General features: G+C 53.4%; 1 protein-coding gene across 1 annotated transcript; it reads left to right on the forward strand.

The window, feature by feature from the left end:
• The first annotated feature begins 3,895 nt into the window (after positions 1 to 3,895).
• SFTPB (surfactant protein B) lies at positions 3,896 to 13,378 on the forward strand. The gene is made up of 11 exons (XM_045193885.2): positions 3,896 to 3,959; positions 4,530 to 4,657; positions 4,864 to 4,935; positions 5,325 to 5,450; positions 6,007 to 6,159; positions 6,363 to 6,452; positions 9,973 to 10,164; positions 10,321 to 10,464; positions 11,224 to 11,304; positions 11,784 to 11,868; positions 13,255 to 13,378. Exons 1-10 carry the CDS (start codon positions 3,896 to 3,898, stop codon positions 11,844 to 11,846), a joined length of 1,113 nt encoding a protein of 370 aa, XP_045049820.2. The 3' UTR covers positions 11,847 to 11,868; positions 13,255 to 13,378.
• Positions 13,379 to 17,109: the final 3,731 nt, after the last annotated feature.

The raw sequence follows: 17,109 nt of genomic DNA on the forward strand, positions 1-17,109 counted from the left end.
CTTGTTTGAGAGGAAAGGGTTGGGCTGGTGGATGACTAATGTCATAAAAAGCCCAACTTCCTGCCCTGTGGCTCAGTTGATTGGAGCATCGTCCTGTACACCAAAATGTTGTTGCAGGTTCAATCCCCAGTTGGGGCTTACAGGAGGCAATCGATGGATGTTTCTCTCTCACATTGTTGTTTCTCTCTCTCTCTCTCTCTCTCTCTCTCTCTCTCTCTCTCTCTCCCTCCTCCATTCCCCCCTTCCCTCTCTCTTCCCTCCTCCTCTCTCTCTAGTCAATAAACAAGTCTTCGGGTGAGGATTTTTAAAAAAATAAGCTCAGATTTCCACCACCCCACCTCACCTCTCTTCTGATAACTGAGGCTTTGTTGAAGGACGAGTCTGGCAGACTCCCTCATCCCTTAGGGATAGGATTCTCCCAAGAGTTCCCCAGACCCCTGTGCTTCTGCATCGCAGGTCACCAACCCAGGCACTGGGCAGAACCAAAGGTGTGTGGACCCCAGGAGGGGTCATGTCTGAGGCTCTAGTTGTGGCCTCCTAGTCAAATGGACACATGAGCTTGGCAGTGCTGTAAGTGGTCACGAAGGGCAGATGGCAGCAGGAGGCGGGAGAGATGGCTCCAGGTGGGAAGAACCTGGGAGTCCTCCTTGGAGGACATGGAATTTAATCTGCATGTAAAGGATGGAAAGAATGGACTTACTTCCCTCTTCCTTCCTTCCTCTCTCGCTCCCTTTTTTCCTCCTTTCCTTCCTTCCTTCTCCCCCTCCCTCCCTCCTTCCTTCTTCTCTTCCTCCCTCCATTCCTTCCTTTTTAATTTCCTTCTTTCTTTCCTTATTCCTTCTATCTTTCCTTCCTTATGCCTTTGTTAACATGACTTGAGCTGCCCATGACAGAATATCTGATGAGAAAATGTACAAACAGGACAAAATGGTTCAGGAGTCATTAAATTGGTAGCTCAGCCAGGTCAGGGCTCTGAGTCGTCTCTCTGGGCTTCTCTCATTTCTCCCTCCTTCAGATGGAATGGCTGCTAGCGCTCCAACATTCCAGCTTTGCGTAGGAGCGTCCAAAGGGACCCAGAGGCATTCCTCTCCGTCTGTCTCTTTTGACCAGGAAGGAAGCATTTCCCAGAAGTGCACCTACCCCTGCTGGTCAGCTGGAACTTGAACACATGCTCACCCCAGAGTGATTACTGGCAAAGGGCATGGCCTATTATTGGTGCATCCCTGGGGCTGGGGCAAAAAATCAGCTCTCCAAAACACCCAGAACCTGAACAAAATTTGGATTCTATTAGCAAAAAAGAAAAAGGAAAGGGTAGTCATTCGGCAAGGTAGCCACCATGCTCCCAGCACCATGCTGGGTCCTGAGAATCAACAATAAATAAAGCACATTTCCTTCCATGGAACATGTCCATTTAGAGACAGAGAGGAGGGCATACCCGATGGGGGGGACAAACAAATAAGCTTCAGCCAGAGCCCTGAGAGAAGGGACACCTGACCGATGTTGAGAGAACATCCCTGCCCCTGAAGCCAAGTGTCACTCACTGTGGACTCCCAGAGCCTGTTCTGCTCTGAGATGCCTCCCACTGTGGGAGAGGGGAGGAAAGTCTGATGACTCACCCCCAGAGAACACCGCAGAAATGTAGCCCCAAACCACAAAAAGAATGAAAAGCAATTCTGCTCTTCACTTGCACCTCTCAAAGGACCTAAAAAGCTTTTAATGTGTAACCTGCAACAACACTTCACTGATCCCCTTCTGCCTCAGCCCCCAGTTCTCTCAAGTCCCGTACTTCAGAGCCTCACATTCCTCACAGTCAAAAAGGAAAACGCCCAGCTGGTGAGGCTCAGTGGATTGAACAAAAAGGTCGCCGGTTAGATTCCCAGTCAGGGCACACGCCTGGGTTGCAGGCCAGGTCCCAAGCTGGGGGTGTGTGACAGGCAACTGATTAATGTTTCTCTCACACTTTGTGTTTCTCTCCCTCTCTTTCTCCCTCCCTTCCCCTCTCTCTAAAAAATTAAATAAATAAAATCTTTTTTAAAAGAAAGAACAACAAAACTCTCCTCCACCCCCAGCTTGCCTCCTGTCTCTCTTTCTCTCTCTCACCCACACACTCTCCCCCAATTTAAAAAAATTGTTGATAAAATATGGATAACACAAAATTTACCATTTTAACCATTTCTAAGTGTAGAGTTCAGTGGCATAAAGTGCACTCACGATGTAGTATAGGCACCAACACTATGCATCTTCGTAACTTTTCCTTCACCCCCAGGGACACAGGAGCATCACATTTGCCAGCCCTCCCCATGGCTTGGTGGGCACATGTGACTGAGTTCTGGTCAATGAACTGACAGCAGAAATGAAGGACGCCACTCCCAGGCCTGGCCCCCAAACCTCCCTCACTATCTGCCCTTCTTTCTCTCTGTGACCTGCTAGCCAGATGCTCCAGGGAGGACTCTAGGCCCTGGGGGAAGGCAGGCCTGGAGAGGGATGCTCCTGGAGCCCTGAATGACTGTGTGGACCAGAGCCTCACCCGCTGCTCTGCATTTCGACGTGGGTAAGAAATAAGTACGTACCATGGAAAGCCAGGGGACTCCAGGGCTCTTTGTTATAGCGGTTACACTACCCGGATCCATACGGCACCCCAGGTAACCACCCACCAATCCCTGCTCTCCTGGTCCGCCAGGCCTGACTGTATCCACCCCAGGTACCATTTGTTTAACACGAAACTACAAGCACATTTCAGTCCCACTCCTTGAGCCCGTATGCGACTGCCAGGGTTCCCAATCTTTGCTCACACATTTACACACACCCTTGGTGGATTCTCATCATCACCGCTGTGTTTGTCGTGCTGACAAGGGCCTGAGGCAAACTGAAACTTGAGGCCAACACGAATGAACCCCTGTATGACCTTGAGGATGTCGCGGCAATAATCCCTGCCCTGGCTGCACCATGAGTGTCAGAGCACTTCCCGGAGTCTCGAGGGCTCCCTCTCCATCCTATAAACTGCCCCCCCCCCACCGTGGTGGCAAAGAGCTAAAGCTGTCCTCCCTCCGCTGGCAACAGCGTCTGCCCCGTGGCAGATGGTGTGCTTTCCCTCAGGTGTGCCCTGCCCCGTGGGCCTGCCCGAGAGCCTCTGCAGCTGCAGAGGACGGTTTCTTTCTCCCGAACCACCCGCTGCGCCCCAGCCCCTACCCGGGGGACATGGCAGCATCCCCTGGATAGGGCTGCCCAATAGCCACTCTGGGAATCTCAGCCCCTACGTCCTTGCATTCAGTTTCCCTGGCTTTTAGCTTCCTCTTTGTTTCACGTCAACACTCTCCCCACTAAGGCCAACCATGTGTCCATAGAAACAGGAGTTTTCTCGGGGAAAGGTAAGGATGGAGTGGGGGGGGTGTGGCCTAGCAGGGTCCCGGCTTGCCCCTCTGGCACTTGCCCTGAGTCAAGAGCCAGGCAGGAAGCTCTTAAGAGCTTTGCTCAGGAACAGAGGAAGCCCAAGAGGCTTGGGGTAGCGATGGGAGGGGCTCACTCTGGCTGCCCTGGCCTTGCCTCCATTTCTTTCCCATAGCTCAAAGAGAAGGGACAAGATGCAGAGGCTCAGGAGCCTCCTGGGTGGAGGGAACCAGGTGTCCAGGCCCATGGGAGTTAGGGTGGCAGGGGGCAAGGGGAACAGGAACAGGCTTCAGGTGGGGAGGCAGGGGGCGGGGTGGGGTGGGGGCAAGGTGGGCAAGCAGCAGGAGTGTCTCTGCTGGGAAAGGGGAGATCAAAGGACCTGAAGGGCTCTCCAGGACAAAGGCAAACCCTGAGTCACCAGTGCCCCCACACAGCCCTGCCCCCGCATCCTCGCCCGCAGCTATAAGGGCCCTCACCTCAAGCAGGGTGTCCAGGCTGTGGAGGTGTCATGGCCAAGTCACACCTGCTGCTGTGGCTGCTGCTGCTGCCCACACTCTGTGGCCCAGGGGCTGGTGAGTTTCCCCAGCCTCTCCTCACCTCTCTCCTACCTGGGGCCAGGTGTTGAGGGGCATCAAGGCCATTTCCCCCACTTACTGAGCTCTGGCTCTGTGCCCACCTTTCCCTAGTCTGCATCTCATCCACATCTTAAAGATGAGGAAGCTGAGGCTCAGAGCTGCCCAGGGCTTGTCCTGTGGCCCACAGTCGGCGGGCACTAGAGCAGCTGCTGACTCCAGCATGGTTAATGGCCATGTACTACCAATGAAAGTGGGTTTGGAGCCCTGGCTGGTGTGGCTCAGTGGATTGAGCATCAGCCTGCGAACCAAAGGGCTGCCAGTTCAATTCCCAGTCTAGGGCACATTCCTGGGTTGTGGGCCAGATTCTTGATGGGGGGGGCACATGAGAGGCAACCACACACTGATGTTTCTCTCCCTCTCTTTCTCTTTCCCTTACCCTCTCTAAAACAATGAATAAATAAAATCTTTTAAAAAAAATTTTTTTAAAGAAAGTGGGTTTGGAGGGTGGGTGAGGTCAGGTGCCAGGTGTGGCTTGGATCCCAAGGTTGCTCTGGCCCCAAACAGAAGCTGTAGGGACCACCTCATCCCAGGCCTGTGCCCAGGGCCCTGAGTTTTGGTGCCAAAGCCTGGAGCAAGCATTGCAGTGCAGAGCACTGGGGCACTGCCTGCAGGAGGTCTGGGGACATGCGGGAGCCGTGAGTATCACACGCTGGGACTAAGGGCTGGGGGAGAGCATGCTGGGTGGGCTCTGGATGGGTGTGGGGGGTTGGGGACCCCTTAGGGGACAGGACGGGGTGGGATAGAATGTGATGGTTCTACCCCTGTGCTTTGGAGTGCCTTGTCGTCCTCTGCCTGAAAGAGCCTCCACTCATGTCCCCCATTTTGGGGTGCCCCTCCTCAGGATGACCTGTGCCAGGAATGCAACGACATCATCAACATCCTCACCAAGATGACCAAGGAGGCCATTTTCCAGGTAATAATGCCCAGACCCTGGATGAAGCTTGGGGGCCAAGAGATGGGGGACAGAGCAGGAAGAAGAGGTTAGCCCCTTAAAGGGGCCATTTCCTGGCCAGGGGTGAGCCCTGAGGTTGCCTGGGGACTCCAGGCATCTGCTGGCCAAGAGAGGGCTCAGGGAGTGAGCTCAGCAGCCCAGCCAGAGATGGTTGTCCCTGAGGGTAAAGGGGACCTACCTGTGCCCAACTACTTACTCCTTCGCACTCTTGGAACTCCAGTGCCCTGGGAAAGGGGTGACCAGTCTGCCAGGTGGTGACCCTGTGTGCAGGCCTTGGGCAGAGGCTGACCTCTGGGAGGCCAGGCTGACTGTGCTCTCTCCACCCTCACTGGCTCCCGCCTGCTTTCCAGGACACGATACGGAAGTTTCTGGAGAACGAGTGTGACGTCCTCCCCTTGAAGCTGTTGGTGCCCCGATGCCGCCACGTGGTCGAAGTCTACTTCCCGCTGGTCATCGACTACTTGCAAAGCCAGATCGTGAGGGCCTGCCGACCTGCCTGCCCACACAGGCCCAGACTCCGCACCCCAGCCCACCACACACACACCCTGCCCACAACCAGTCCAGGAGATGCCGTGCCTCTCAGCCAGGCGCCCAGTTCACAGCCCCATTGCTCCACTGTACCCAGGCAGCCTGCACACTTACAAACACTACACACCCTTCACATAAGCATACGCCCAGTCACACACTCATGCACACACTCAGTCTCACACAAAACCCACCCATTACCCACTCACACATACAAGCACACACATACATACACTCATTTGTTCTGACAAACATACACGCTCACGCTCATTCACACACATTCCCTTTGGGACAGGTGCCTGTCCCAAAGTCCCACATAGCCCCATCTCTGCCTCATTGTCTCTCCACCCCCACCACAGAGTTCTAACCCACAGCCCCACCCAGCCTGCCCCTGCCATCCCAGGCCAAAGGCAGTGGACCTAGTCCCTGAGTCCTTGAGCCAGCCTGAGCAGGAATGGGGGTCCCTCTGCCACCCTAATCACCCCCTCACCCTGCATTGTTCCCCAGAACCCAAGGGCCATCTGCGAGCACCTGGGCTTGTGTAAACCTGGGCGTCCAGAGCCAGGGCTGGAGCCGGAGCTGTCGGACCCTCTGCTGAACAGGCTGGTCCTTCCGGTGCTGCCCAGGGCCCTCCAGGAGCCGCCGGGGCCTCAGACACAGGTGAGGGAGGCCCCACCCTGGTGGGGATGCAGAGAGCTAGGACACAGCCGAAGACCAAGAGCACTTAGGCCCTGGGTGGGGGCAAAACTGGAAGGGAAATGAGCAGCTCTAGGTAGGGCCTGAGGCAGAAGGAGCAGAAGAGGAGCCTGGAGGATGCCTTCCCTGGTGGCCACCTGACTTCCACCTGTCATTCTCTCCTCTAGGATGTCTCTGAGCAGCAGTTCCCCATCCCCCTCCCCTACTGCTGGCTCTGCAGGACTTTGCTCAATCGGGTCCAAGCTGTGATTCCCAAGGTGAGGATCCCCACAGCTCCACTTCCCCACACCCCTCCTCACACCTCCGACAGGGGCCAGCTGGCTGCCAGAAGCTAGGAGGAGAGCCATTCGTGCATTGCCCCCAACCCAGGGACCCTGGTGCTCTGGCTCAGGCCCAGCAGGTGCCAGGCCTAGAGTTCATCCAACTAATGTTAGTCCCCCACTATAAGCCAGCCAGGGACCATGCAGGTGTCAAAGCACAAAAACGGACGAGACCCCGTCTTGCCCTCCAGCAGCTCAGCAACTGATGGGGGAAAGTCTCCGGGGGTCTCTGCAGAACACACACTTTAATTTTTCAAAAGAACTTCCAAAGATGGACTCCCCTCCCTACCTGAGCCCAATTTGGAATCTTCCAGACCTGTAATGACCATCGCCCAGTGCTGTCCTGCCCTGAAATGGGGCCCAAGTGAGGAGGCGTTCTGCCCCATCAGTCCTTCCTAGATCGGCAGGCCAGCTGATCACTAAGGGCTCACAGCAGCAGACGAGGTACCCGCCCTCCCAGGTTTGCACTGTGGTAGAGGTTTTATCAGAAAGAGATAGATTCCGAGCAGAGAATTAAAACAGATGCAGAGAGCAGTTCTCTACTCTTTGGGCAAGCCCCTGAGGAGACCCCAAGCTACATCCCTGGCCGCAACTCCCCACAAAGCCCTCCCTAATCCCAACACATTTCTGCTGCAAGGTTCCATATGGGGTGGGCACCCGTGGACAGGCAGAGGTTGGGGCCAGCCTGCACGATTAGGATGCAGGCCGGTGAGAGAGGAGGTGGCAGAGGTCAGACTCTGAGCAGGAGGCTCTGGGCCAAGGCGGCCCCTGGTGGGGTCAATAGCCCAACCCATGCTGGCAGCCATGGTAGGTCCTTCCAGAAGGGGCTGGGCCCACTGCCGCCCTCCTTCGGTCCCCCATAGCTAGGAGATGTGACAACTGGTCCATCCTAGGAAAAGAGCCTGTGAAAAACAACCTGGTCACCTCCAAATTGGGCTTTTGTTTCCCCCCCTCACACAAGGACATGTTTTCATTGATTTTAGAGAGAGGAATTGGGGAGAGAAAGAGAGAGAGAGAGAGAAACATCAATGTGAGAGAGAAACATCGGCTGGTTGCCTCTCATTCGTGCCCGAACTGGGAATCGAACCTGCAACCTTTTGGTGCATGGGATGATGTTCCAACCAAGTAAGCCACCCAGCCAGGGCCAAACTTGGCTTTCCTTATTGCTATTTACTCTGAGTGTCAGGCCACCTCCTTAGAGACCCATAATCAGGGCCTGGTAACCTCTCACAGCTGCAGGACTCTAGGACCTAGGAGAGTCTTTTGAAAAATCCAGGTCTCCTGCATTGTTCTGGCTGTGGGTGGATGGCTGGGTGGGTGGGTGTGGCCAGAGTGAGGGTCACCAGGGCCAAGGGCTGGCAGGGCAGCTCAGATTGCCCAGTCCCGCCAAAAATATCTAAGAAGTGAGGTGATGGACAGGGATGCAAGAGTGGGGGTTAGGTGGTTGGTCAGGGGGAGCCTCTGAGGAGGTGACCACTAAACTGAGACCCAGAGGCCAACAAGGCCAGGGGTGAGCCCACAAGGGTGATGCCCTTGTGGACAAAGGGCATCAATCAAGGATGAGCTTGGCAACCTTGAGGAAAGCCAGTGCAGCCCCAGCAGGCAGGCCAGGCAGAGAGTGACGGGAGAAGTGAGCAGAGGGTTAGATACAGCGGGGCCACTAGGAAGGTCTAAGCCGAGTTAAGAAACACTGGATTTTATTCTGAATGCAATTTACAGCTAGTGAAGGGTTTCAAGCAGGGAATGCCTGATCTGATTTACACTTCAGAAAGGCCACTCTCCTGCTGTTTGAAGAATGCATTGGGCAGGTGAGATGCAAGAATGAAAGCAAGGAGAATATCTAGATTCCTGCAGGAATCGAAGTGACAGAAGATGGAACTAGCAGGTTAGGCCGAGGGCACGTTTGGGAGGTCAGCTCAACAGATCTTGGTAATGAATGGAACTTGGGGAGTGAGGACAAATGAGGAATCCATGGTGACATGGGCTTGAGGAACCAGGTCTTTGATAATGCCACCCGCTGAGATGGACAAACTTGAGAAGAAACAGATGTGGGCAAAAAAAATAAGGAGTTCTCCCTACCATTGTTAAGTTTGAGATGCCTGCATAACATACAAGAGGACATGTCAAGAAGCGGCAGAATACCCAAGCCTTAGACAAAAGGTCAGGTCAGAGACATCACTCTGAGAACCACTGGCGAAGGACGAGATTTAAGTCCAAGGGAATGAGTGGGATCATTGGGGATGTGGTGTGGACAGAGGGAAGGAGAAGGCTCAGTCAAGCAAAGGCAAATGCCAGAGAAATAGCGTGAGCAGGGACAGTCAGTGAAGTGCAGGGACACAATGGCATGATGGCACGGAAGCCAAAAGAAGAAGGTATTTGGAGAAGGAGGAAGTGGTCACCTGGGCTAAAAGCTGCTGGGAGATCAAGACGTTTGGGAGGTCATGACCAGAGGATTGGCAACAGAGGTTGTGAGTTTGAGAGCTGTTTTGGAAGAGTGATGGGGACAAAAGCCCAAGCGGAGTGGGCTGCAGGGAGACTGGAGGGAAAGAAAAGGAGCAGCCAGTATGGACAACTCTTTCAAGAAGTTGTTTTGGGAAGGGGAGCAGAGATGGGTGAGTCTTTTTAAGGACAGAAGCTGTGTTAGCATGTTCACACGCCAGTGAGACCGACCAGTGGGCAGATGGGTGAAGTGATGAGGAAGGAGAGCACAGATAATCCAGGGTGAAGCCCTTGTGAAGGAGGGGGCAGGGCAGCCCAGGGCACAAGTGGATGGGCCGGCCTTTGACAGCATGGGATGGTCTGGAGGCCAAGTGTGGGCTCCCATGCAAACGGGTGCGTATATTTCGTGAAAGGTATCACACCCATACGCTGCCCTGTGCCTGCTCCTAGCAGGAGCTGCGAGCCGGAGCAGGGCCAAGGCCAGCTTGTCACATGCAGGTCCTTCACACGTGCCGCTTGAGTGAACCAAGGAGTGAAGACAAGAGCCCGCGTTCTTGTGGCCTCCCACCCTGCCCTTCAGCTCAGATCTCGTGTTTGAAACTGAGATGGGTGGGGGAACTCCTGGCTTTCCCCGGAGCTCCTGGAACATGGGACATGATGGCTCCGGGAGCCACCAACTAATCCATCCTGTGGGCCAGGAGGGAGAAGACACAGATGTGGTTCTGCTGCCCCTCCAGGCTGCGTGTGACGGTGGTGATGCTCATGTCTCTGCGTTAGCTGTGACCCTTTCAGCAATTTCAGTCTTTAGTCAGAGCTAGGTCCACAGCCTGGCTCCTGTGTTCACTTATTGACTCAGGGCAAGTCCCCTGGACTCTATGACACTCAGTGTCCTTATCGGTAAACAGCATAATTCTCGGAAGGGAACAAGGGAATGTCTACAAAGTGCCCAGCTGGCGCCGGCACAGAGTAGATCTTGCGAGGGAAGGTTCCACCCCACCCTCTCTTGGCTCCACCCCAGGGTGTCCTGGCCCCGGTTGTGGCCCAGGTGTGCCACGTGGTGCCCCTGGTGGCCGGTGGCATCTGCCAGTGCCTGGCCGAGCGCTACACTGTCATCCTATTGGACATGCTACTGGGTCGCATGCTGCCCCAGCTGGTCTGCGGCCTCGTCCTCCGGTGCTCCCTGGAGAGTGGAGCTGGCCCAGGTGAGCCTGCCACCCCAGCCCTGCCATTGCCTACTCTCAGCCCCTCTTCCCCAGCCCTGCATGACCCCCGTCCCCCTGATTCCGCTGCACCAGAGAGGACAGGAACTGAACACCTCTGCAGGGCGACCTTGACTGTTTCCTGTCTAGGCCTCACCGCTCTGGAGTCCCTGTGGGGAGAATGGACACCAGAAGACTCCAAGTGCCAGGTCTGCGTGTCCGTGACCACCCAGGCAGGGAACAGCAGTGAGCAGGCGGTGCCACAGGCAATGCGCCAGGCTTGCCTCGGCTTCCAGAATGACAGGCAAAAGGTACAGGGCAGACAACGGGAACTCGGGAACCAGCACCTGCCCGCAGTTTGAACCAGGAAAGGCTTCCCAGCCAGAGATGCACAGAGTGAGCCAGACCCCTGGCATGGAGGAGCTCAGACAGGACATGGGCTAAACAATGAGGGGACTGTAATAGGGCAAAGCCTGCTATGGTCAGGAGTGGCCTCTGGTCGAAAGGCACGGGCTCAGAGGATCAGCAGGCCTCCCTCATGGACGAGGTCTGGGGCCTGTTCTCTGTCAGGAGATGAGCCATGCCAAGGCCAGCTGGAGCAGGAGAGGGCCTAGTCTTCTCTCCGAGGTCCGATCCTGTCGCAGTCCCATCCCTCCTCCCAGTGTGACTCACTGGGGACAAACCCATTTGCAAAAGGAGAGGTCCTAGAGTCCCAGTCCTAAGAGTGGATGACAGCTCCGTAAAGTAAGACAGATCCCAGGGGGCAGCTTCCTGCACGGCGCTCTCCTGTCAGTGCCCCCCACTGCCCACCTCACGGCTCAAGGACAAGATGAGCTTTAAGATTTCTTCTAGAACTGAAATTTGGGGGCAGGGGATGGTGGTGCCCAGGTCTCCCAACGGAAACCTACATTTCAGCCCATGTCAACTGCTTCAGGGTGCTGATGTCTGGACCTACACCAGGTCAGAGGGAGCCCTGGAGCCACCCAGGTCCACGGAGAGGCCAGGGTGGCAAGGAGGGGCATCCTGCGGTGGGCCTGGGTGCACCGCACAGTGACTTTCTCCTTCCTCAGTGTGAGCAGTTTGTGGAGCAACACTCCGTGCAGCTGCAGAGCCTGATGGCCAGGGGCCGGGATGCCCGCACCACCTGCCAGGTGTGCCCCCCCTCCCAGGTGGTCCCTCTACTTTCCTCAGCTCCCACAGCCCCCCACCTTCTCTGGTCTGTGATCCACAGAGACCCTACTCCCTGGGCACTGGACAGCCGCCTCCCCTCACTGGTTTAATATAGAAAAGGCAGACTCAGAGGGCTCAAGAAAAAGACACAAAAGAATGAGAAAGGAGGAGTCTGAGAGGGAGAAGAGCTTGCTCTGATGTGTGCTGTGGGGTGGGGTTGTCCGTGGAGCCATGTATGTTTGGTGGGCACTCAAAGTGGGTGTCTTGTGATGAGCATCCCATTTCCTCTGGCTCTAAAGTCCCCATGGCCTGGGAGTGGCCTGAGAGGTCTAGGAGGTCACAGCAAGAGCACCTGCCAGCTGAAGTGAGACTGGCCCCTTCAGGAGCCTCCCATGCCCCTCAGAGCTGAGAATAGGGAGTGCGGGTGGGGCCTAAGGCCCTAACGCTGTCCCTGTGGCAGGCCCTGGGGGTGTGCACAACCACATTCAGTCCTCTCCAGTGCGTCCTGGAGCCCCACTTCTGATGGGAACTCAGAGCTGTGCCAGGTGAGTCCACGCCCCCCACTGCTGAGGGGACGGGGAGGGGTGGGGCCTGCACCCATTGGGAGGGTGGCCCTCTGCTCCCCAAGCAGGAAGAGGCAGCCGCTGCTGCAGGGAGCTCCCTCCTCCTCACAGGCCACACAGCTCACCCTCTGCACTCCCTGATCTTCAGTATTTGCTGCATTCAGGCCAAGGCCAACCTTTCCTGAAACTCAGGGGAAACCAGACTTTGCTGCCCAAAATGTTGACAGGAACTCCATCATCAACTGACCCTCCCTCCAAGACACTCTCCCTTCCTCTGTCTCTTCTCAGAGCCATCACCTTAGGACAGAGGGGTGGGTCACATGCAGCCTCTGTGACCCTCAGAGGGACAAACACAACAGTGGACTTGAAGCCCACTGAGAGCAAACTTGGTCCACTTTACAATTCGGCTTAGAGCCAGCCCCTAACACAACGGTCATTTGTTCATTTCTAAACTCACTTTTCAAAACGTACCGAGTGTCCTGGAGCCAGGCCGCATTCCAGGGGCAAGGGCTAGAACTGTGAGTAACTCAGGGAGCCCTCTGCCCTCCTGGAGCTCACACCCCAGGGTCTACCTCTTCCATCTGAGGGGGAAGCCCAGCCCTGCTCCTGAAACCTACAATCACAAGCCTCTGTGGGAGGCAGTGGGGAGAAAATGGGGAGGAAATGTTTGTCCCATCTCAGACCTGTCCCACAGGGACCAGTTGAATGACAGCTGGTGGGACCTAGGGGTCAGGGAGCTGCCCAGGAGACTGGGGCAGCTGACTTTTCCCAGCTCCCAGGCCTCCCCAAACCAGGAAGAACCCGGCCAACCATCCGTGTTGAAACAGGATGGGCAGTGGGTTGGGATAGTAGGCCTGGGCTCTGGTTCCAACTCTGCCATTAACTGGACACAGGTCCGCAGCAAAGATATGATGCTGAAAGGGGGGGAACCAAGTAAGGACCGGTGAGGCCATCTCCAGGACTCCAGAGCTCTCCCACAGGACAAGGCTGCTCCTCAGGCTCCCTGCCCACACTGAGAAGAAGCTTTCACTCCCACACTCACATCCTTTCCTCAAAAGGGATATAAGGCCCTGACTGGTGTGGCTCAGCACGTTGGGCATCGTCCCCCAAACCAAAAGACTAGGAATCACTGGTTTGATTCCCAGTTGGGGCACATGCCTGGGTTGCAGGCCAGGTCCCTGGTTGGGGGCATGGGAGCGGCAACCAATTAATGTTTCTCTCCCTCCCTTCCCCTCTCTCTAAAAATAAATAAATAAAACCTTTTTTTAAAAAATCTGTACCTTAAGCTGGTGGACCACAAGCCTGCAACTTGTGCCCTCAGTCCTGAGTCTGTCTTGTCCATTCTATCCATCCTACCTGTAACCGCAGCCCAAACCAGGGCCACTTGCACCCTCTGTGGGGGTGAGGCACAGTGTCTTCTGGAGGATGTCTGTGAGAAGGAGCTCCAGCCCAGCCCGGCCTCCCCTCCCCACAGGAGCCAGCCAATTCCCACGGGCCCCACAGCGTCGTTCCCCAGCTCCGAGAGAGAGGAATACAAGCTGGGCCCTGCCTCACTCCAGCTCCATCTATGCAAGACACTAGCTTTTATAAATACTGTGCTAGCACTTTCACAAAATTCAAAACTTAGAAGAATAAAAAATGAGAACATAAAGTACCATAAAAGACAGGCATGAAATCTTTGCTTTTTTTTTTTTAATCAGGAAATCTCTGGCATGATCAAGGACTGGTGGGAAGGTGATTGGGCAAACTTTCCTATTTTAAATGTTGTGCTGCTTAAGATGTAAAAAGGGGTTTTCTTTTTATCTTTCTGTAAGGTGAGAATCCAACTTTTATCTGAAATTTCAGGTTGTTTGGATTTGTGCTGATTTATTTCCTCAAAGCTTAGTTGGTGTTATGCATGCTAAGGGCCAGACCCTATGTCATGCAGCGCCTGTAACAATGCTAGTAAAGTCCTATTTCCGTGTACCAAAAAGAGAAAGACACTCTCCTTTAAGATGCCGCAGAGGCCACAGCCTCACCGTGAAGGTAGCTGATCGGGGGCCTACCTCACTCCCTCCTGGATGAACAAGTAGACGCCTGTGTCGCCTCTCCCTCTTATAACTGCTTCCAGCCTGCCCACCCCCTCCCCGCCTGCTCCCAGAGCCCACTCACTGTGATGAGGTGAGGTGGTTAGGGTTCCAAAACCTCAAAACACAGAAAAAGGAATATGTAAACCTTTAACATTAAAGACCTAAATGCCTGGAAATGTCCTTTAATTTACAAAAGAACTTCTATCATATTTTTTACTGTTTGTTGTAGAAAACTCAGAAACTGCAGACCAGACAAGAGTGGGGCTCACCCACAACCCCACCAGTGCCAGGAGAGCACCAGAGCAGGACGTATGCTTTTCAATCCGCTTTCCATGCCCATCTACCACTCACGCACCAAGTGGGAGCTTTCTAGACAATCTTCTTTCTTTTTTAAAAAAGATTTATTTATTTTTAGAGAGAGGGGAAGGGAGGAAGAGAGGGAGAGAAACATCAGTGTGTGGTTGCCTCTTGAGCACCCCCTACTGGGGACCTGGCCCACAACCCAGGCATGTGATCTGACTGGGAATTGAACCTTTGACCCTTTGGTTCGCAGGCTGGCACCTAATCCACTGAGCCACACCAGCCAGTGCCCTGCTCTTGAGGAAAGGATGATACACACAAATTCTCACCCTCTGAATTTAAACTTTTAAGTAGAGTTTTGTAAATCTATAGCAGACTATTGTCTTTAAAGTCATTATTTCAATTGCAAGGCCAAAGTCCCATAAAGTGTTTAAATTTTTTAAAAAGGTTGGTTGGGAAGATGAAGAGCCAAACTGGGAAGGAGGGGAGGCATTAATAGATTATCAGACAGGCAAGCGTTGGAAAGGGCTCCTGATAATGGAAGAGGAGGCTTCATTCCAATGGAGGTCAGGTGATCAGCTAACGGGAGAATTGGTAGAAAGTGGCCGTAGCTGAGTCAGAGGGTCCGAGATGTGCCCAGCACCCTGCATTCCAGAGGAGAGCAGGGAGAAAGCCCCAGGAGGAGTTAGGGCCCAACAGCAGAGGAGACTTGGTCACTCTCCAGGGTGTGGTGCGAGAACACGAGTTCCTTAGGGAAACTGGACTCCAACACATTAAAAAGAAGAGAACAGCCTTAAAGAGAGGCCTAGACAGACCTGAAGACTGGCTCAAAGGGTGAATGCTCCCCGATGTGATAAAGGGCGGCATTCACACAACCGGCCTAAGAGTCTATCAGAATTGAACAAAATGGTGGGCCCACAAGAACCCATTAGACCAAGCTCACAGATTTCATGGACCTTGAGGAGAGGTCTGACACGTCACTGATGCGGGCACGGGAAGGTGGAGCCCAGGCACGATGCGTGATGCTTCGGTGGAGCCCTACGGACCACCGAGAGCAGGTCACCAACCCCGCTCCTCATGACCTGGCAGTCTGTGCGTCACTCCCAGGAAACGGAGGGAGGATTCAGTGGGCGGTGACCCAGAGGGGCTGAGTATTCTTAAATGACAGACTGAGTTATTGTCAAATGGCCAAAACTATCTAGTTAATTATAGAGAAATAAAAAGTGACATTTATGTTCCCTCGTTAATGACTGAGGTTTAAAATCCACAATACAATCATTGTAACATTACACATCATTCCGAACTTTTCTCTGCACATACACAAAAATAGGTATGACAGTTTTTACATGGGAACGTCCTATATACACTGCCTTGTAAACTCCTTTGTTCATTTAAAAATAACCTTTCCGGATTAATAAATATAGATATCTATCATCCCTGTTAATCGGCTCCTATTTTTTCTTTATACAAACTTTCACTTTTAAGTATCAACTATCAATATCTGACCAGTTCCAGGATGCAAAGTTTGGGGACAAAAACCTACGCACATCCGGACTGTTCACGCAGGTGGTGTCACCAAACTGCCCCTCAGTGTGCCACACACCAGCTCCTGCCCCAGCAGGAAGCGGGGACCGTGTCTGCCCCCATCAACATGGGTATTAACAGTCTTTCAACTCTTTGCTAATCTAAAATACTAAAACGACTTCATTGGTTGTTCTAATTTTCACTTCTTTTGTTACTAAGAACCATTTTTTACAAGTTTATTGGCCATTTATATTTCATCTTTTGTGAAACGCTCATGTGGGTGTTTTGCCCGATTTCCCCTTGGAGTGTTCCGTCCATTGTTCTACCAGTAAAAATATATTAGGTGTACTCATTCGTTTACTGTCCCATAGGTGGCAAGTTTTCCCCTATCATGTCTTAAATTTAGGATGTTTTCCACATACGTATCTTTTCCTTTGTGAGTTCCGGCTGAGAAAGCCTCTGGCTCGGACAGCAGTGGTGGAAGCAAGCCCTACGTCACCCGCAAAGGACCTTAAGCTACTGCACACAGGACATGACAGTCAGCTCTGAGCAGTGGCCCCCAACCCTTCAGGCAACAGTATCCACTGTCAACATCTTGGGAGAGTGTGAAGAGACAAAGTATTTTGTGCAGGAGGATATGGAGAACAGAGGTTTAGCATGATGCCATTTGCTCGATAAACATTAGTGATTAGCTCCTAAGTGCCAAGCATTCCCCAGGGCTGGGCATAAAACAAAGTTCCTGTCTGTCCTCTTAGAGCTGAGAGTCTAACAGGAAGACAGTCATTAACCACGAATCACAGAAAAATGGAATACTTCAGTGGAATGCGTGCTATCGGCTAGAAATATACGTGGTACCAAGCAGGTAAGGGAAGTCGGAGAGGTAAAAGAGCAAGAGTTAAAGCACAGAGTGACTGCCCCTGCTTACCAAGGGGACATTGGGTTCCTGCTACACCACGCAGGCAAGATGGACTGTGTCCAACAATAAAGGTTAACGGAAGAATTACAGCAACCCCCAAAAGGGGGCAGTGGTGGGGTGACTAAGGAGTCAGGCCCTTAGGGACTTAGATTTGGATCACTCTCCCGAGAGCCCGGAGCTGAGGTCCAGGCTTAGGGCAGAGTAAACATGGAAGGGGCAGTGGAAGAACAGGTATCAGTTACAGCATTGTGACCAATTACAGAACTGAGGACTACAAGTAACTTAGCTATTTTCCATGTGCTTGTTATACCTACGTAATTTGTACATGCTAACCATTTTTCTCTTCTTCCCATTTCTATTTCACATGAAGTTTGTTGGAAGTTACCATCACAACTGTGTTTAGGTAACAGAATA

Source organism: Desmodus rotundus, chromosome 5 (assembly GCF_022682495.2).
Source record: "Desmodus rotundus isolate HL8 chromosome 5, HLdesRot8A.1, whole genome shotgun sequence".
NCBI lineage: Eukaryota > Metazoa > Chordata > Mammalia > Chiroptera > Phyllostomidae > Desmodus > Desmodus rotundus.